The sequence below is a fragment of the Notamacropus eugenii genome, chromosome 1, assembly GCF_028372415.1.
Source record: "Notamacropus eugenii isolate mMacEug1 chromosome 1, mMacEug1.pri_v2, whole genome shotgun sequence".
Lineage (NCBI taxonomy): Eukaryota > Metazoa > Chordata > Mammalia > Diprotodontia > Macropodidae > Notamacropus > Notamacropus eugenii.
Window position 1 is genome coordinate 308,607,154 of NC_092872.1, and position 22,852 is coordinate 308,630,005.

General features: G+C 36.1%; 1 protein-coding gene across 5 annotated transcripts in view; it reads left to right on the plus strand.

The window, feature by feature from the left end:
- Positions 1–22,852, plus strand: part of ATL1 (atlastin GTPase 1) — a 135,562-nt gene that overhangs the window by 25,560 nt on the left and 87,150 nt on the right. For all 5 annotated transcript variants that reach the window (XM_072629445.1, XM_072629446.1, XM_072629449.1 and 2 more), the window contains exons 2-5: positions 1,259–1,506; positions 14,582–14,716; positions 15,467–15,571; positions 17,216–17,266. In XM_072629445.1, coding sequence (XP_072485546.1) covers positions 1,259–1,506; positions 14,582–14,716; positions 15,467–15,571; positions 17,216–17,266 — 539 coding nt within the window. The remainder of the gene's footprint in view (positions 1–1,258; positions 1,507–14,581; positions 14,717–15,466; positions 15,572–17,215; positions 17,267–22,852) is intronic.

A 22,852-nucleotide genomic window follows, 5' to 3' on the forward strand; every position in this document is an offset into this window, starting at 1 on the left:
GAGTTTCATCTCCTGTAACTCCTTTTTGAAAAATCTCTTCTAAATACTTTCTCCTGAATGTACTCCATTTTGAGGGCACCTCTTATATATTACTTTATTTTCTGAAAATTTTTGGGAATGCTTTTTGTGGTCAGGGAGAGCACAAGTTTTATATAGACTAGATCTACTGCCACCCATAGTGGAAGTATTTGGTCCTGCTAATTGGGGCAATTTCTAGTGGTGATAGTCAGAAGGTGAGCAGATAAAAGGGAATTAATCTGTGTCCTTCCTCTAGGGACACTCTCTAGGTCCATTTGTCAAAAGAAACAAAATGAACCTTTGGAAATAAAAGTCATATGTAATATTGGTATCCAATGGGAGGTGTTTGCAGGGAAGACTTTCGTAGTGCTCATTCGTTCTCATCCTCAAGAGACTAAAAATCCCTGGAAATGGGGATCTGTACTTATATTATTGTGTGTTCTTTTATTTCCTCAATAGTACCTTCTCTTCCTCCTCTCCTCCCCCTATCTTAATCCCCAAGTAACCCTTGTTCTTTTCTTTGAATAACATTATATTAGGAATACCTCCATGTTTGACAATACACATTAAATAAGCTTTCACTAGACAGTCCTTAAAAGTATATTTTGGGCACTTGTGAGAAATCAGGCAAATGAGTGAGAGGACTAAAGTATAGTCAAGCAGCTGACCCTTGGAGGATGAATCAGGAGGGCTGTAAATGTGAATTTGTATTTTATTGCATTGTGAATTCAGTATGACCTGGAAGGAAAGCAACCAGAAGAGTCTGGAGAGCTGACTAAGGAAGAGAGAGAATAAGTTCCCATTTTAGACTTTAAGGCAGATCCTGAGTGAGGCTAACATCTGAGTAGTAAGTCAGGAGCCAGCAACTGATGAAAGATCATGTTCACTTGGTCTTAGACCTGAACCTCTGAACATTTTTTTCATTTTTGTAAGTCTTTCTCTTGTATTTTTCTATGCCTTCTTTGAACAGAGAGTAGAGTACTTCCTTTGGGACCTTACTTTAATGTTCAATTGAAACCTGAATTTATTTGCTATATAATCAATATAATGATCAGAAAGACCAGATAGGCCATATTAAGGAATCAAGTCTAGAGACAATATATGTGATCAAACTCAGTGCTGTCTAAATGGAGGCACTCAGTGCTTACAGTGTACAGAGCTTAGGAGTCATCAAATAGGGACATATGCTCTAGAAGATCAACACATTCATCTGAACACTGTTGCTTTTTCTCTTTAACAGGTGGGTTCACAGAAAAAGCATATGAGTGGAGCTCAGAAGAAGAGGATACCTTGAAAAAGGCAGGGCCAGTTCAGGTTCTCATCATGAAAGATGATCACTCCTTCGAATTAGATGAAATTGCACTTAATCGTATCCTTCTGTCAGAAGCTGTCAGGGACAAAGAAGTTGTTGCTGTTTCTGTGGCTGGAGCATTTAGAAAAGGAAAATCATTCCTCATGGACTTCATGTTGAGGTATATGTACAACCAGGTATGATAAGAAGTTCTCTAAAACACTTTCTTGTTCTTGTGCTTCTGTAACTGGATACTTTTGAATGAACATTGTACTTGCTGGCAGAGAACAAATTCAGAACTGAAAAAAAATTACAAGGAAATTTATTAAGTCATTGGGCAAGGAGTAGAGCCAAAAAAAGTGTTATTGTCCTCAACCCCCTAGTCTCTGAAGTTTTACATTATGAAAATTCAAATGAAGGAACAAGGAAATAGTTGATTGATCAGCACGGAGATTGTTTGAAATGTAAAATGGGAGAAAACTCCTTACATCAATCTTGGGATCTAGCTCCCCAGAAGGATTTTTTGAGATCAACATAACCTGGAGTCCTGAATTAAACAGTGAACAAATCTGATCACTAAGCAACAAGTCAGAACTTTTAGCCATGCAGGGCTAGGTTCAAACAATTTACTAAAATTTTCCCAAAGTTTTCCTTTATTGGGTATTTAAAGCCCAATATTCCTATACCAGATGAAGCACAATTACAGAAGCAGAGAGCTAGACTAAGGTTTCAAAGGAAGTTCTTTAAAATAACCCAAGTCAGTGGAGGCATCCTCTTCACTATTCATTTCATCTTGAACTTGACAGAATTCCTTTAAGAGCGATAGGGACCAGATTGGTGGCAAATTTTTCCCAACATTTCACAGTCAGAGAGATCAGATTGAATAAGCATCAGGGGCTATGAGTCAGGGGACTTAGACTCGCTCCAGGAAACAAGTGTACTTCATAATATAGGGAGATTTCCCAGTAATTGAAAGAACAGATATGACCGCAAATATAGAAAAAAATTTAAAGACAGAATCACCATCTCATGCTTCCTTCAGTTTCATAAAAGTTGAATAAACTTAAACAGAATCATAATCTCATGCATCCCCTAAGGAAACAAACTTAATTAAACAAATTCTATAGGCAAATTATGTAGATTAAACTATATTTAATCAAATCTTATTTCATCTTGAGCCTTAATTGTCCCTATCTGATCCTTGGAAACATTTTCCCTTGGAAATTCTGGATTAGGCCTCATTTCACTCTGAAGGGGTGTTGTTAAATTTGGTTTTTCAGTAACTAGTTCGTGTGGTGAAAACCAGTTTAAACCTTATGGCTTTAATTTGTCCTTTGCTCATTCTTCTGAACAGAAATACACACATATATGTACACACATACATATATATGTGTAGATATATACCACATATGTATACATGTACATAGATACATTCTAGTTATTAAAGAAAACAACTCAGTTTTTGTAGTTTTTCTCAAAGTGAAGTTTACTATTCCATTATCACATAATATTTTTGTCCTATTCCTGCTTTCAGAATATGTATTATCCTCATATCATCCAGAAAGAATAAGATACTTTAAAGATGTAATCTTATGCATGAATCTATAAGCATTAGTGATCACAGATTTAAAATGATAGAATTAAAAACAGTAAGATCTTTATACTTGCATCCCATTATAGTAACTCAGAGATGCTGAGTATTGCAGCAACAAGATTCATCAAATATAAAAGCTTTTACAATTCAAGGGAAGGAGCAACATGGTTATAAAAGAAACACTGTCTCTTCAAGGGCACAGACTGACCTGATATAAGCATAATAGGATCTGAAGCTTCTTTGCTCTGTTTGATTCCAGATAACAATTATGGTCATTACTTTACTTTTGAACAGTCAACATATAGAAAGTTCTACATTATTCACAGTGTACTGTGACTTGACTAATCAAGTAGGAAAGTTTGGTGTTCAGTAAGGAAATAACATAATATGGAAAGAGGCTTCTATCATCACATTTGAAAGGTTGTCTTCTCGATTTTCCTAGGCACAGACAACCTGTAGCCGTTCTCAGATAGCATTCCCTTTGAGCACCACATGACATTTCCCTTAAAAGGTCAATGACTCGTTGAATGACAATTCAGACAATCTTACCAGTCAAAACTCAGAATAATATCAAATTATAGTCCCAAGAGATTGCTTTTCTCATGTTGGAATGACAGTTGACAATAAACATACACAAGGCTTTATTTTATTTATCCATTCTATTTTAAATCCATCCAGAAGCAGAAATCAATCACAAATTAAGAATAATAACATTCTATGATTACCCACATATTGAATACATGATAGTTCACTCAACATTCAGGAAAAACAGCTGTCCACTGAAACTTTCGGGCTGGCAGATATTCGAATCTGAAAGCATTACGATGCTTTCATTAACTTCTTCAGCAAAAATAAAATCTTTAAATTTTGGAATTGTGAATATTGTCAACCAGATAGAGCTAATCTCTAACCTGTGGGTTAGTAGAGCTGAACAAAACAGACTAGAGAGAGAAGAGTCAGGAATCAATTTAATTTCAAAGTGAGGGAAACAGCTTGTAAGCAAGGACACATGTGCCAGAGTGCCGCCCTGGTGGGGAGAGAGCAGCGCTTCAGTGTGGGGAAATCTCAATACTTATACCTATGGTTATACAGTGAGCTGTAGCCCTGATAATGAGGGGCAACAGCAACAATGTGACAAGTTTGATTCATAAACAATTCTGAGATTGTGCTGTGACTGAAATGATCCAGAAGTTGAGCACAAAGGATTGTTGTTATGCCAAGCTCCAGGCCCATCCTGCTTGCTGGGCCTTAGCTCTGGAAAACAAGATGTCTTCTAATATCTTGACATTTCCCCCTTTTGGCCAAAGGGAAGTGGTCTGAAAGAATCTCTATCATTCTGGCCAGTAAAGAAGAGGCAGGTGTATCCTGGCCAATTGGGCCAAGATAAGATGTTGCCTAGAAGGTTAGTGCCTTGAGGGGACCTCTGACTAGGGAAGTGTGTCTCAGGTATCATTGCTAGCCATTGTTTGCTTGCAAACAGAAAAGAGAGGAGGGCCAAGAATGTAGGGGGAGAAAATGCCAACACACACTTGAATCAGGACTTTGGTGGTTGGGCACACAGCAAAAGCAAATAGGAAAAAACAAACTATATCCATAAACTCAGCCCTCACCCAGAATCTTGGGATAGCTGTTACATCTGGATGTCAGCTGCTTCTGGGTCCATACTAGATGAACCCTGAGGTCCCTGGAGGGTTCTGCTGTCCACTCGGTAGCAGGGGCTTTCTTCAGATGATTCAGGAGTCCACACCCATAAGTTTGGCAGCTGTGAAAGTAGTCAGAAGGACCTGGTAGAGGTCCTTGGAGAAAACTCCTTGCACCAATCTTGGAATGTGAGTTTCTGTTTTTTAGATATTTAATTGAGTCTCTAAACAACACATAGGGATGGTCCAGATTCCCAGACATGCAAGGCTAGGTTCAAACAATGCAATGAAGTTTTCTCACCAATACCATAATTGCCTAATTACATTGATAGGTATAAATAAAACTGCTTGGTGGGTTGACAACGGACTAGTTTTGAGAAGGGAGATTTACATTTCACCAAGGTAACCAAGAAAACTTAAACATGAACATCTTAAAACAAAAGACCAAAACAATATAATAGTTATCACCATTATTAATTACCATCAAGTCTTCTTGTATCCTAAAAATCCATTCTCAATTTATTAATGAATAATATTGATGACAGTGGGCATCCTTCTTTCACACCTGATCTTACTAGGAAGGCTTCTAATTCATCCCCATTAAATTAATGCTTGCTGATGGTTTTAGATATACATGCTTTGTATCAATTTAAGGGAAAACCCACTTATACCTATATTTTCAAATTTCTTTGAGTAGAAATCAGTGTTATACTTTATCAAAAGCTTTTTCCACATCTATTGATATAATCATATGTTTTTTTCTTTTATTATTGACATAATCAATTATGCTAATAGTTTTTCATATGTTAAGTCATCCCTGATTTCTTGTATAAATCCCATTTGGTCATAAAGTATAAACTTTGTAATATATTGTTGCAGTCTTTTAGCTAGTATTATATTTAGGATTTTCACATCTATATTCATAAATGAAATTAGTCTGTAATTTTTTTCTCTATATTTACTCTTCCTGGATTTAGATATCAGTATTATATTTGTTTCATAAAAGGCATCTGGTAGGATCCCTTCTTTGCCTATTAATATTGGAATTCATTGATCTTTGAATGTTTGATAGAATTCATTTGTAAATATGTCTCATCCTAACGCTTTTTTCTTAGAAGACTCATTTTTGGCTTGTTCTGCCTTTTGAAATCATCAGACAGGTACTTTAAAAAAAAGAAAATAATTTCACTTTCTTTACCATTATCAATACAATTTATGTGTAAAAGCCTTAATTAATAAATTCTTAAACCAATTTTGAGAACTTATTACTAAACATACTCAAAGCCTGAATTTCCATGATACGTAAATTTGGAAGGCAATCATATACATCTGTATATAGTTTAGAGAAAACAGTCTAATTCTGTTTCTCAAAATTTACTATTCCATTTAATTAGAAAACTTTCCCATTTTATCTTTGTCTTATTACTTTGTTTAATCATTTTCCACTGGAAAATGTCATCCCTATATTATAATTTGACAACAAAAATAGTTTAAAATCATTTGATGTTCATATTTTCATTCTATTACAGTAACTCAGAGATGTTCCAGTATCAATCTATTATTTAATAGATATAGTACTGTACTTACAAAACTTCTTGATTATAGAAATTTCCTATAAAAGAAAAAAATAGTTATAACAGTGTCATATATCATAACAAGGGAGAAAAACTCTCTTAACTCTTTGCTTAGGCATGAGTCATATCTGACAGCCAGTCATGTAGTCACAACATGTTAAAAGAAAGGTTTGGGATTAACCAGATGGGGAAATTTCCTTTTCAGCAAGGAAATAGCACAATGGGGAAATAGAGTCAGGAGGATCCTACCAAGACCATCTCCAAAACTTTCCCACATCCATCTTTAGTAGTTCTCCAGACTGCAGCACATGCTATTTTCTACCATTGACTTCATGACAATTCAGACAATTTTATTGGTAATCAAATCTCAAAACAATAATAAATTACAGTCCCAGGAATTTTTACCAAAAATAGCAAAATTCCACTAACCACAACTTAGGCTTCAATAGCTTTCCTAATGCTTCCTTAACAGTTAACACTTCATCAATACTTTACATTTATAAATTAAAACTAACTATACTCTTGGCCTTCAGACGTATAGCCAATACCTGATGGTTGACTTTAACATCAATATATTAAAGCTATATCTTTAAACTACCCTGTACACTTTCATAATAGCCTAGAATTTCAAATGAAAATTTGCTATTATGTATTATTATTATCTGCTTTATAACAAAATATACCTCATTAAATATTTGAAAGTTTTCAAATTCATTTTTTAATCTTTTTTTAAATCACATCCTTTTAAAAGCCCAATTCATTGAAAAGCTGTTTTGTCTAACAGCATTTCTGATACAATGATCTCTCAAATTTCACAATATAAGAGAATTTAGAAATACAGTAATAATGCAAACAACATCATGTATTTAAAACCTGAAACAAAACTTCAGATGACATCAATTGGGTTTCCAAATTATCCCATATAAAAGTCATTGATATTATTACTTTTGACATTTTAAAACTCAATTTAGAGTTGTCTGATATGGAACAATTACATTCAGTTAAAGAAATAATAACAAATAAAGAAATAGTGTAATGCTTAACATACGCCACTCAGTGTATTAAGCACCTTACAATTATTATACCGTTTTGATCTCACAACAACTCTGGGCGATAGGTACCATTATTATTTTTCTCTTTACAATTCAGAAAACTAGGGCAAACAGAAACAAGATAACTTGCTAAGATAACAGATAAAAACAACCAGAATGGAGAAGGGTGGGGCTCACCAAAGGCAGCTATTGGCTGTCCCACAACCATCACCACTATGTACTGCTATGTCATGTGCTGCCAGGAGCACCAGGACCTTCCCAGGCAGCAGCTGGGCAGGACATGCTGAGGACTAAGCCTACACTGGAAACACTGACTGAACTTTGAGAGAGCAGCAGAGGATACTGGCTACAGAATGAGAATTCCAGAGGCTAAGGTGGCTGGTACCAGGACCTTCCCAATTGTGGTAATTCCTGGTGGCAGGACAAAGTGGTTGCTGGTCATGGAGCCTGACCCTCCAACAGCTGCAGCTTTGGGGTAGTCACTGATGGGGTTGGGCATGCAGGATATACTGCACTTGGGTGATATCCCCAGGCTTGCCTAGAAGAGCAGCCTGCAGAATACTCAAGGGCACAGAGTCAATAGGGGACCCCACTATAGTTGCTGCCCCCACCACCAGGTGGACCCCGGGAAATGCCAGCATTTTTTTTCAACACCTGTATTTGGGAATCTGATCTGGGATGAGAAAGTGGGCCTCTTTATTGGGTGAGTCACAGAAGATCTCTGCTTTAAACAATCTTTTCTCTTTTCATGGTCAGAAATGTCAAGGAAGGGTTACCAAAAAATTGCTTATAAGGTGCAAACCATTCATCTTTTTTTTTCTTTCTTCACTCTGGGTTACTTCCATACTACCTTCCTTCACTGCCCTAACACAACAAAACTATTCATCTTGACATTTATTTTATTTTTTTTAATTTATTTATTTATTTAACTTTTAACATTCATTTTAACAAAATTTTGGGTTCCAAATTTTCTCCCCTTTTGTCCCCTCCCCCCCCAAACATTGACATTTATTTTTAACTTCTATAAAATTTAATCTTTATTTTTCTTAAAACAGAGTGGTACCCCAAAAGTTACTAAGATATTTCAGAAAGGAGTGAGCTGCTGGAGTTACCCCAAATTCCAAGAGTTCTCCACTACAGTCTTAAAAATGATAAACTTCAAACTCTTTAATGATTAATCTCCAAACCTCCAGAATCTGCTAAGATGCTTTTAGCAGTTCTACAAACTTTGATTATCTATTTCTATAATTCCAACATAGCCAGTACTGGAATTAAAGGGGGAGGAGGAGAGTGCAGGGTTTTTTCCTCCTTTTCTTATAACCTAATTTCCCATGGAAAGCCTAAAGTGGAAATAAGTTCTGCTTACTGGGGACAATCGCTTCAAGTATGAAAGTTCATTAATCTTTCCCAGTGTTCTAAACTCTCTGGCTATAGCACTTAGACGTTTTTCTGGTGGAGTGCATTTTAAATCTTTTAAGGTAATTGAATCTAGCTCACAACATAAAGGCAACACAGACATTTTACGTTTTACAAAGACATAGACATAGATAAAATAACAAGACAGATACAAATGGAACCATTTTGTCTGAGGCACACAGTTGCAGTTTTACAGAGGCATACAGAAAGGTCAATTAATAGAGGTGTGCAGTTAAGAAAGGATATCCTTACCAGAGAGACCCAAGATGGATCAGACCCCTGGAGGGCCCTGGAGTTTTCCTCACAAAGAACGGCAGACTGGATCAAAGTGGGAGCTCAGAGGATTGGAACAGGGGCAACCACTCACCAGATAAGGGGGTAGGACTAGGGTCAGACTCCTGAGAAATAAATTTCTGGTAGCACTTAGTCCATTACCACTGGTACCAGGTAGTCGAATAACCTGGTTCTACGTTCAGTCCTACTTCTGATACCAATTAATGTCAAGTGTATGGAACCAACCTCTTAACCTGTGAGTGGCCAGAGACAAACAAAGCAGGCTAGAGACAGGAGAGTCAGGAATCAAAAAAGAAGTTTATTTTTAAAGTGAGAGAAATGTCTTACAAGCAAGGACACATGTGCTGGAGCACTACCTCTGGGGGGCGCTATAGTGTGGTGAGATCTCGATGCTTATACCTATGGCTCTGCAGTGAGCTGTAGTTGTGACTATGAGGGCTACAGCAGCAATGTGACAAATTTGATTCGTAAACAGTTCTGGGATTTTGCTGTGGCTGAGATGATTCAAAGGACAAGCTCAAAGGATTGTTGTTATGCCAAGCTCAGGGTACAGGCTGCTTGCTGGGCCTTAGCTCTAGAAAACAGGGCCTCTCCTAATATCTTGACGATACTAAGTTAGCTTAAAGTTGTAACTTCAATACATGTTATTTTACATGCACTTTCTTAATTTTCATAAGCAACGGCCAATCTATCAGATAAAAATCACTCTATATAAAATAAATTTGTTAGCCCCTTTATTTCAACTCTGGGAAATACTCATTTCTCATTAACCGCTTACTTTATAACTTCACAACATTTTTTCAGCAACTTTTCTTGAAGAGTTTAAGATTTTATTAAGATTTTAATAATATATGATATATAATAACTAGTATAATAATTTTATGGCCTTACCAAGACTGAAGATTCAGGGAACTGAAAATCGGGCAAGTCTCCAAATAAGTTCACAGATATTTACAAGGTCTGTGGTAGTTTCCCAAGCAGAAAGTAATCATTATTATTATTTATAAGCAAAATGTAACCAATTAAATATTTGACAGTTTGTTTCAACTGTGACAACACCAGTCTATCAAAAGAGGAGTTGATTTTCAAATGATATGATTGTATCACTTTCTGGGAAAAATTTTCAAAATTAACAGCATTTTTTTATACAATAATTTCCTTAAAATCACAACAGAAGAAAAAATTAGAAGCCTAATAATAACATAAACAATATTATGGGTTTTGAAAATCTAGCACAAAACTTATGGCCAGTCAACATCAATTTGATTGAATATCCTTCCAAATTATCTTATATTAAAAAAAATTACTCCATCCATCTATTGATTTGGCATGCTATATTAATTGCATTCAAAAACCAGTATAATCAATTACACTTTTAGTTCTTATTCATGAAATTTCTAAACATATTTTATGAAGACCTGATCTAACATAGAGGGACAGACATCACAATTATTTCACTTTAAACGAAACCACATTATAATTTTATTTGAAGACAAACTCAGTCAAATCTAATCTGGATTAACAATCATAAATGGTATCGTTTGAAATCTCAGTTTACTCAAGGGTCATTAGCTGCTTGCAACTCAAATTATACAGTCCCTTGCTTTCAGTCCCAAAGACTTATGTATCAATCTCACATTATCATAGCCTTTAAATTTCAGCATTTAAAAAAAATCTTCAGATCATATTTTGAAAATTTACAGCAAAGATATTACATTTAAGTTACAAATTATTTTATAATGCCACAAATTTCTACAAACCAGGAATAAGATTTCCTTTGCTTGTATTTCTGGTTAGGCTTGAAATGACATATAAAAAGTTATCTTGAAGGGTTTTTTTTGTTTGTTTTGTATTTTTTCCATTCTAAAACCTTATCTCCTGCTAAAAGTTTGAAATGGGACTAGGTCCCTGCTTACTGGGAAGGAGAGTTTAGCGTCAGGTTACTGAAAGCTAAAAGAACTGTTTTAAATATGAAATTCAATTCATCTTTCCCACTATTTCTGTGTTGTTGTTTTTTTACACCACTCTTTGTAGGCTTTTCATCTTTTCCCTTAGAAAGTTCCAAGGTATCATAATGTACAAATAACACTAAACATGACACAAGACAAAGGTTTTCTTGAGAAGTTCATAGAGAAGGCATCTGTACTGTTGGAGTAAAAGTTTGGGCCATAAACACCCAACCCTACTCAACAGTTTATGATCAAGCTTCCCTCGTTAACCTGAGGTCATGCCATATAAATGGATGTAGATAGATGCTAAGCCACCAGGTTTGTTAGGGTTGCTCAATCTACTATACAGATATCAGAATAAGAGAAGACAAGATAACATAGATATCTGATAAAACGAATCCTTCCCAGCACATTGCATGGCTCAACTGCCACCAGTGTACAATCACATATTAGATGTCCAATTTATTTTAAAAGTCATAGGAGAGTTGGAGGACATATATAGAAAGGAAAAAAAGGAGAGGAGGAGTAAGGAAGGAAGAAAGATAAAAAGAGAAAGACAGAGGACAACTGGCACTGAACCCAGAATTCTTGTGTGATCAGCCTTAAGAAGACTACTAATTTGACAATGAGGGTGGGTAGACAAGTTCTAATCTTACTCTAAGTATGTCACACTGTTCCTCTTATTTTACAGATGCAGAAACTGAGGTCTAGGAAGGTTGAGTGAATTTCTCAAGGCTGCATAACTAATAAATGTCTTTAAAATTATTAATGTCTAATGTTGGGGAGGGCAGCAAAATGGCAGAGTGAAAGGATTCAGTACTATGAGCAATCATCCACAAACTTCCAAACAGATCTAGAAGAAGCATCAGACCAAATCTAGCTGAACATAGGGAAATGGACAGGGAGGTTTGCAGACACTGGGGACAAGATCAGGGAGTATTCTGTTATTGAGAGAGAAGCTGCGTATCCAAACAAAAGGAGACCTTAGACTGAAAGAGGAACCACCAAATACCTAATGCTGTGGTGATAGATGTGAATTGTCAGCTTTTTCTCCCACTACCCTGTTCCAGGGCATAGTGCAAGCTGGAGTGAGAAGGGCATTTCCTAGTATGGAGGCCCTGCTCTGTGTATGGAGAAAGGACCCAGTAACATCAGCAGCAGCAGTAGCTGATGTGGTTCAGACCTTAGGTGCAAAGCAGAGTCTCGCTTCCAGTATCTAATCCAGCCTGCAGAGGAGTAATGAGGGCAGAAATCCCAGACCAAAGGGTAGCTTACAATTCTGCTCTTCTGAACTGATGAAGTTTTGCGGCTGGTTGACATGCATGAATTCCTACAACAGTCTGTTGCTCAGACCCAAACCCAGGTCAGAAACTTGCAGAGCTCAAATGAGGAAAGCAGCACTCATACTTTGCCCTGGATCACACCACTTTGGGAACACAAAAAGCTTATAAATTCCCAGCCTGTTCCTGAGATATTGGAAAAGCACAAAACTCAATACCTCAAGAAAGCACCAATACTTCCTTCCAAATTGCCACAGAGCTCAGCCCTAACATAAGCCCAAAGTCAGGAAGTAGGCTGGAAGAATGGCTAGACAGAAAACGAATTCTATTCCAAGTTATTATGGCAGCAGAGATGTTCAGGACTCAAATGTAAGAGAATGATTTCAAAACATCTACAAGAAAAGTCTCAGAGAAAAACAGAGCTCAGGCATAAACTCAACAAGAATTCCTAGAAGTGTTGAAGTAAGAATTTTTAAATACTTTTATAAATGGAATGAAAATACCTGAGGAAAAAACTTAGAAGAGAAATGAAGGCTACAGAAGAAAGAATTATAAAGGGAATTAGTAACAAGAGGTACAAAAACCTTTCCGAAGCAACAAACTCCCTGAAAATCAGACTGGGTCAAATAGGAGCCAATAACTCCATTGTACAACAAGAAATATTTAAAAGGAAGTCAAAAGACTGAAATAGTAGAAGAAAATTTAAGGTATTTCAAAGCAAAAACAACTGACCTGGAAAAAGAGATCAAGTAGAAAAAAGTTAAGAACCATTGGACTATCTGACTTTCATAATAAAAAGAAGAGCTCAGACATCATATTTCAAGAAATCTTAAAAGCAAAATACATCTATTCCTACTAAACTTGTTTTATTACATTCATCCCAAAACATCAGCTTATCAAGATGCTTCATGATCCAGTATGTTTGCTATTTCCTACAGCTTTGTGTCATCTGAAAATTTGATGAGATCTATGCCTTTTTCCAGATCATAGGTTAAAATGTTAAACAGCACAGGAATATGAACAGATTCCTAAAATACTGTCTTGGAGACTCCCTGCTATGCTAACAGTGAGTCATCAAGTCTGAACCATCTGAGTCCATCTAATTACATCTAATCTATCTCTCCACAGTGCGGAGAATAATATGAGATACTTTATTAAATGCTTTGTTGAAAAATGAACTTTATCCACAGAATTTCCTTCACCTTCTAGTTTAGTAATCCTGCCAAAAAAGGAAATGATACTAGACATGTCCTTTTGTCTTCCCCCCCACTACAAATATGTGTATTCATGCAAAACAAATTCCTGCATTAGCCATGTTCAGAAAGAGAGAGGAAAAGAAAAGGAACAAGGAATGAAGAAAGGAAAGAAGGAACGGAGAGAGAAAGAAAGAGAAAAGAAGGGAAGAAAGGAAGGAAATGAAGGAATGAAATGAAGGAAGGAAGGGAGGGAGGGAGGAAGGAAGGAAGGAAGGAAGGAAGGAAGGAAGGAAGGAAGGAAGGAAGGAAGGAAGGAAGGAAGGAAGGAAAGAAGGAGGGAAGGAAGGAAAGAAAAGAGAGAAAAGAAAGATTTGAGAGTAATTAAAATCTATGGTATTAATTGTAGATATATATTCAATGAAGTGAAAAATATATACTCACTGAAATAAAAAATCACTGAATACTGAAACAGTCAGAGATGACTTCAGGAGTTAAGGTTTGAAGAATGAGTAGTATCTCTATAAGAAAAAGAAGAGGACATGATAGCATTCCAGATTGGAAGGAAAGGCTTGACCAAAAGCATTAAGGATAGGAATAGGTATAATATACGGGAAAGTGAGTAGACCTACCCAATTGGAGTGGAGAATAATATTGGGGAGTAGTAGGACATAAGTGCAGCTGAAACAGCTAGGTGGCACAGTGGATAAGAGCACTGAGACTAAGGTCAGAAAGACCAGAATTCAAATCTGACTTCAGACACTTACTAGCTGTGTGACCTTGGGCAAATCACTTACCCCTTGCATGCATAAAACTAGAGAAGGAATGGCAAACTACTCTAGTATCCTTGCTAAGAAAACCCATCCATGAGGTCATGAAGAGTCAGATACAACTGAATAACAAGGAGGACATAAGGGTGGATAAGTAGGATAGAGTTATTGTGGAGGTATTAAAATTAAATCTCTTAAAAATAACAATTATCTTTTTACTCATTCATACCACGTTAGACAAAACTAGCAAAATTCACTATACTTTTAATTTTAGAAGGATTTTTTGGATTTGGGAACATGTCTAATATGGTCTCCTAGCAACTAAAACCTTTTTTCTGAACCCATTGTTTTCCACATTTACAGTAGACATTGTGTGTATCTGTGTATATATGTATATATTGTTTCCAGGAGGGGGGTCATATAGAATAATGATGAGCACTAGAATTTTGTTTACATGGAAATTGTCAAGCGGTACTTATTTCCAACTCATTTGGCTTTGCAATTTCATAGGTATCTATTGATTGGATTGGAGATTACGATGAACCACTGACTGGTTTTTCTTGGAGGGGTGGATCTGAACGAGAGACCACAGGAATTCAGATATGGAGTGAAGTCTTCCTAATTAACAAACCTGGTGGCAAAACGGTATGAAACTGACTTTTTGATAGCAAGTTATATAACAAGTAAGTTATAATTTTGTAGTAATAATTATCACTTTTTGTCATGAATTTATAGGTAGCCTAGTTCCATAATGGATGGCTCCTACATAAAATCCTAAAGGATTGTGGATCTATAATCACATAGGTTATAATTACAGTCAGTAGGTTAATTGATGGACCATACTGTGATGGTTTCATTAAGTGTCTATGATAAGTTGAGTATTATTAATCAGCAAGCATGGGTCACATAACAGTTAACAGCTAAGTAAATTACTTTACATTCTGGAACGTGTAACAGTATAACGTCAGCTGGGATAGAGATTGGACCCATAATTTCAATGATATAAGGCATTTCTAGATGAGAAAACTCTGCCAATACAGGGCAATATCCTTTCTGCAACCATCAGTTTTAGAAGCCTGAGATTTGAGTGATTTTCCTAGAGTCTTATAAATGCAGTATGTGGTAGAAGTAGAATTTGAACTCAGGTCTTCCTTGTCCTAAAGCCAATTCTCTAGCTCATGCTGCCACTCACACGAGCTAGGAAAGTTGTTGAGCATCATCGTTTTACAGATGAGGAAACTGAGATCTAGCTACACTAAGAGATGTGACCTAAGTGTCAGGATTCCAGCATAAGTCCTTTGACTCCAAATGCAGAACTCTTTCTGCTATATTACACTGCCTCCCATAATATTCTACAAATAATTTTTAAAATGTGCTATGCTTTTTTGTTTGCAGGTTGCAGTATTATTAATGGACACTCAGGGGACATTTGATAGTCAGTCAACTCTAAGGGATTCAGCCACAGTATTTGCCCTTAGCACTATGATCAGCTCAATACAGGTAACTAAGGAAATAAATTTATTGTGTTGTATTTCTTTAAATTATTGAACACAGTGGATTTCAAAATGCACACCATTGTGGAAGGCAATGACTAAATGGCTATAATTTTTATAATACTGGTTCATTTTACCAAATTGGTTAATCAACCAATCTGTCACTTTTATGATTGTTATGCAATCTACTTCATATTGAAAAGTTAAAACAATTTATGGGTCTTACCAAAAAAGATGCCAGCGTTTTTAGAGAAAGGTGTTTTTTTTTCTGCCTAGAGACTACAGACTTAATCATATTTAATGAAATAGAATACACAGTTGTTGTACCCTGCTCTGAGCTACCTCCCTACAAGGTAGCAACTACTTACACAGGTTTTAGAATAATAGCTAGCATTTGTATAGTCCTTAAAGTTTTAGAAAGTACTTTACAAATATAATTTCACTTTATTCTCACAAAAACCTTGGGAATTAGATGCTATTATATCTGTTTTTCAGAGGAAACTGAGGCAGACAGATACTCGCCCAGGGTCACATAGCTAGTCAGTGTCTGGGGGCCTGATTTAAATAGTTCTTCCTGACTCTGGGTCCAGTGCCCTATTATCTGTGGATCCCCCAACTTGCATTTTCACTGACTGGTTCCCCTGGCTAACTAGTCCCCAAATTATAGTTCATGAATCCCCCATAGGCTGCTTTCTCTTAACAATTCTGCCAAAGACACAATTAAGTCAAGGCAACAGAATTTGCTAAAATGACATTATGACATAAAATGACATAATAAGAATAGGAACTAAAAAACATTTCCTCTCCTAAACCCAGAGCACACTTTGTAACAAATGCACAAAGCACCTGTGGGAATAGTGAGCCCAAATCTAGAGTACATTAATAATAAAACCCATGCGTAGGCAAAACTTACATTTCCTACGATGATGGGCCCTAATGTCCTTTTTCTATTTTTGTGCAGTTTTCTCTGCAGCCCAACTCTCATTTTGTGGATCTAGCTCTCCTTGGAGCCCATATTAGGCTTCTTTCTTTACTATTCCTGAAAGCTGCATCCTCTTTTAAGTGATGGCCTGTCTGCATCCATGCCTGTGATTATCATAAACTATTGTTAGAAGTTTATGAGGTTTATACAGATGTTCCATGCCTTCAGATTAGAGTCTGAAGTGAATATTTGGGTGAATATATTTTACATGGTATTCAAAAACCAATAGAACTCTAAATGAGGTTAGTGGTGGCATTTTGGTAGGCACATACATGTACTCAGGCAATAAGTTAAGACAACATGATTTTTTTAAAGAAAACTTTAAGTATAAATGGCAATTCAGAGCATGTTTAAAAAAATTTACTTCTAGTATTCTTTTGCGCTTAATGGATTGCTCGTTAATTTGGGTTGGGTTAAGTTGGGTTAAGAAAAGTGTTTTATTAACCCATCTCAGAATGAGTGGTTTTATGGATATGAAAAATTTTTATCAATTATTAGATAGAAGTTATCTTCACATGTCATAACTTGGCTCATTTTTTAAAAAAAAATCACACAATGATCTGTGCCAGATTTGAGTTATATTATTATGTAAACAAACAGAAAAATGCACAATAAATATTCAAGAAACCATCTAGTTATATTCTTTTTTAAATTTTATTCTTAATTAAGGTATACAACTTATCTCAGAATGTCCAGGAGGATGACCTTCAGCACTTACAGGTAAAAATGTTTGTGTTCTTTTCAACATATCCAGTTCTATGAGTTCTCCAAGTTGGTAAATATTACACAGCCTTATTTTCCCAGACCATTCTCTGTTTTTGTTCAAAGCTACCAGAATACTCTGGAAATGTAACCACATATATTTTCCATATTTCTTATTGTGGCACTGAGCAGTTATTCCTCAACGTTATGGTAATGATTCTCACAAAGACGGTCTCTTTCCTCAATAAGTCCAAGAAAAGGAGATTATTGAATATTAGCTTTGTCTAAGCTAATTGATACTCCAAAACTAAACAACTTGTTCCAATGGCAATACTGGCCACAATTCTGAAAATACCAAAGATTACTGAGATTGATTAAAATGATATTTTCCATGAAATATAAGGTGGAGCAAAATGTTATGGTTGCAAATAGGCTTTTATGGAGCATAGCAATATGGTATGTAAATATAAACATTTATTTATTAGTTTGTTTGTTTTATGGTGCTATTTGGCAAAAGTTTTGGGGAAGCAACACAGAGGGTTTTGTTACAGAGAGATTCCATTTGAATTTGGGATAATTTCAGTAGTTTAATTTGTCCACAAGATTTGAAGTAAAATATTTTATCATTAACAAAATGAATCTATGAATTTATCAGCATAGGGAATTTCTATTATGGAAACTCCCTTCACTAAGCACAGATTACAGCACATCTTTGATTTTGTAGAATAAGCTCTGGGGCATTTCCTAAGCTATGTACAAGCTAAGCGATTTACCAAAAATCACATAGCTATTAAATAGCAGGATTTGGATTGTAATCCTGGAAATCTCTTAAGTACACCATGGTACTTTTACCTACTCTGTCATGTCTTTATTCTTAGCGTGAACTTACAAGTTCAACTGCAAAAAAATACATCCTGAACTGGGTGATTTTTAATATTTTTGGAAGTTAATTTTCTACTCAATCATTTTTCAAGTACATGCTCTGTTAGACTTTGAAATAAAATTATTCCAATTTTAAGTTAGAAAATATGTTTAACAGACTTTCATCTAGTCTAGGGGATGATTTTTTTTAAATAATTTTTTCGCTATATATGTAAAAACAATCTTTAATGTTTCTGGTTCTTTTTTAAGTTTTGAGTTTCAAATTCTATCCCTCTCTCCCTCATTCCCCCTCCTCGAGAGGGTGAGCAATCTGATATAGGTTGTATATGAGCAAATCATGTAAAACATTATTTTGTGCAAGAGAACTGGAAAAGGAAGGAAGGAAGGAAGGAAGGAAGGAAGGAAGGAAGGAAGGAAGGAAGGAAGGAAGGAAGGAAGGAAGGAAGGAAGGAAGGAAGGAAGGAAGGAAGGAAGAAAAAGAAAACTTCTGTTTGTATCTAGATGACATCATTCCTCTGGAGGTGGAGGTAGCATTTTTTATTATGAGTCCTTTGGGATTGTCTTGAAATACTGCTGAGAATAGTTAAGTCATTCACAGTTTATCTTCACACAATATTGCTGTTACTGTGTACGATGTTGTCCTGGTTTTGCTCACTTCACTCTGTATAAATTCATGTAAGTCTTCCCAGGTTTTTCTGAAATTATCTTGCTCATCATTTCACAATAATATTCCATTATGTTCATATATGACAACTTGTTCAGTCATTCCCCAGTTGATGGAAATCTCCTCTGTTCATTTCAAAACTACAACAAAAAGAGCTTCTATCAATATTTTTGTACATGTGTGTCCTTTTCCTGTTCTTAAAAATGTCTTTGGGATACAGACCTAGTAGTGGGGTGGGTATACACAGTTTGATAACCCTTTGGGCATAGTTCCAAATTGCACTCCAGAATGGTTGTGTCAGTCCACAGCTCCATCAATAGTGCATTAATATCCCAAATTTCCCATATCCCCTCCAACATATCATTTTCCTTTTCTGTCATATTAACCAATTTCATATTAAGTGGCAACTTCAGAGTTGTTTTAATTTGCATTTCTTAATCAATGGTGATTTCAAGCATTTTTATATCACTATACATGACTGATTTCTTCATCTAAAAACTGCTTTTTCATATCCTTTAGCCATTTATCATTTGGGGCATGACTTGTATTCTTACAAATTTGACTCAGTTCTCTATATATTTGAGAAATTAGACCTTTATCAGAGACACTTGATATAAATTTCCCCCCAATTTCTGCTTTCCTTTTAATTCCGTTTGCATTCGTTTTGTTTACGCAAAAACACTTTAATTTTATATTATCAAAATTATCCATTTTACATCTTGTAATGCTATCACTTGTTTGATTGTAAAGTCTTATGTTCTCCATAGATCTGACATGTTCTCCTAATTTGCTTATAATATCACTCTTTATGTCTAAGTCATGTACCCATTTTGACCTTATCTTGGTATATGGTGTGGGATATTGTTCTGTATCTAGCTTCTGCCATACTCTTTTCCAATTTTCCCAGAAATTTTTGTCAAATTATGAGTTTTTGTCTTAAAAGTTTGAATTGTGTTTATCAAAAACTAAGTTACTATGGTCATTTACATAGCAGTATATTGTATATCTAATCTGTCCCACTGATCCACCACTCTATTTCTTAACCAGTACCAGATTGTTTTTATAATTACTTCTTTATAATACAGTTTGAGATATGGTATAACTAGGCTACCTTCATTCACATTTTTTTTCCCTACTGATTTAGGGGATGATTTTTTTCAAAAAATGTTTTCCCTCTCCTATGGGATTCCATGGTCTTCCTTCCCTCTCAATTCCCACTAGGAGGCAGCTAGGTGGTGCAGTGGATAGAGCACCAGTGCAGGAGGACCTGAGTTCAAATCTCACCTCAGACACTTGACACTCACTAGCTGTGTGACCTTGGGCAAGTCACTTAACCCCAATTGTCTCATCCTGGGTCATCTACAGTCATCCTGATAAATATCTGGTCACTGGATTCAGATGGCTCTGGAGAAGTGAGGCTGGTGAGCCCTCCCTCATTCAAAACAAAGTAAAGTGCAAGTGATGTCATCATTTCTCTGATAGCATAGTCTTCTTTGGCAACAAAGGACTATGCTAAAGGACCAGTTCTCACTAGAGAATAAAGTATCACTTGCCTCATTAAGGGAAATGCTTCTTTACATTTCACCTCAAGTCAAAGTCATTAAGTCACACAAGTTAGGATTTGGTGGCCATCGACTTCATTTTTTATGTAAAACAACTGAAATAGCATCAGAATTCTCAGGGTCATAGTCAAGGTAACAAAAGGATAAGAACTTACCATTTAGGATGGCAGCCCAAGAGAAACAAATCTCTTATCTTTTTCTCTCTTCCTCTCCTCAATGGTTATCTAGGGGACCAGGAAACAAGCATCTCATGAGTCAGCTGATGACAGGCAGAGGGAAGAAATAAATCACCAGGAGCTCCTTTCTACCCAAATTTCCATGCAAGTTACCAACGTGTTGCTGAACTCTCTTTAGTTACTCTTTAGTTAATTTCCTATAGCAATCCATCAACTAATTCCTGGGATGTAGGACTGAAAATACCCATAACAGTTAGGTTTGACCCCCCCTCCCCCGAGGCCATTTAACTCCTCCATGGAGTTCAATAAGAGGAATTGTCTTTGTTACTTTCCTTCTTGTTGTGTCTTTCTTCCTCTTGCTACAAGTCTCTTCATGATCAAAGTCACACAAAAAACCCTGAAACTTTGGATTGAATCAAAGGGCTGCACCTGGGGACCTAGAGGGCCACATGTGGCCTTGAGACCTCTGGTTTCCAACTCCTGTGTCAGGCACTGGACTAAGCGCTGAAGATACAATTAATAAAAAGACAGTTCCTGTCCTCAAGGAGCTTGCAATCTAAAGGGAGTGATAACATACAAAAGGAGGCAGAACAGGACCCCAAGGGTTACTGTGCATTGGGATATGTTGTTCAATAAAGGTAAAACCAGGCAGGACAGCAAATACAAAGTGGAGTGAACTGAGAGTCCATTTTTTGCCCTCAATAAAGGAAGGCATTAGGGAGGAGTTTGGTACTCCATCCTGTAGTCCTCCAATCAGAGGGGAAAGGAGACTGAGGCAGGTAGTGTCAATCAAGACTTGAGTTAGCCATAGTATAGTGAGTTTTGAAGTAATGAGCTTATCCTGGGAAGGGCATCTTGTGTATTTGTTAGCTATTGAACTGAATCTCATTTTCTTCCAATATAAAACCTAAACTAGCAGGAGACTGGACTGTCAGGCTTAGCCTAGAGCATGTTCTTATGCCTCTGGGGCTACTCTTTCCACCTCCCACCAACAATGGCAGGTTGAATCACTAGAGTCTTGGTTTTCAAACTTTTTGTTCTCTGGACCCCTTATACTCTTAGATATTTAACCTCAAAGAATTTTTGTTTATTTCTGCTATAGCTATTGATATTTACTATACCAAAAATTAAGACTGATTAAAGTTGTAATTTTTTAATATTAAAATACTAATAATAAACCCATTAGATATTCATGTAGACAACATTTTAATGAAAAAATTATTTTCCAAAGCAAAATTCAAACATCACCTTTTTCAGGAGGCCTTTCCAGGTCTTTTCAGTCACCACTCTTCAGTTCCTAGAGTCTTTCTTTCTGAAATTATCTTACTCTTACTCTGTCAGGCGTTCTCCCCCAATTCAACGCAAGATCCTAAAAGGCAAGGACTGTTTTTGCCATTTTCCCCCAAATCTCCAATACTTTGCATAATTAGTATTTAATAAATGATTATTGATTTACAAATTGGTAAATCCTTGAAGTACTGTAATATTTTTGTCTGTTTATATCCACTCCTATATGAGCTCCCTAATACAGAGACCTGGCTTAATTCTGAAAAGTACAGATGGTCCAAAAATGAGAGATGAACTCTAAGCTCTCCAGCTTTCAATCCAGTTTCTCTTCTTCCAGTGTGTTTATCCCCAGAATCTCCACAAAGCATTCCCAGAAACTTCTGCATAGCATTTCCCAAGAATCCTAGTTTTAAAATATCCATAGTTAGTAAATTTTGGTGTAGCATATAATTGATAAGTTAGTAATTATACTCATATTAGAGTACATGCACAATCTCGTGTGATCAGGAAAGTTTGAAGACTACTGCTCTAGAGTCTAAGGTGGTGCCTGTGTATTTTGGGGGAGCCTATCCAATTATTTCAGCTAACCTAGACAGCGGAGGTACAACTGAGAAATTATCCCTAAGGGATGTTCCTGTAAGCCTCAGAACCCTAGCAGTAGAACAAATTCAATAAGAATTTCTGGGTTCCTCATGATGTGAATGGGCAATTGAAACTAGGCAGAATGGGTTCTTTACCCCTAATGCCACTACTTCCTTGACTTTTTTCTACTTTAATTTAGACTCAAACACCAGAACACAAATACAGAATAGAAAAAAAAAAAACAAAAACATATCATAAACTTAAATATTGGAGCTTATACACAAAATTAAAAAGAAAAAAAGTATGCCATGTGCATAGCAGAAGATGAGAGGATTCAAATTGTGTAACAATAAATTTTCATTTCAAGAAAGCCTTGTATGATAAATAATACTTGTGTTGAAAATGGTCCATCTCTTCTTTGCTTCCTTTTGAGTTCTGTTCTCTGCTGAGC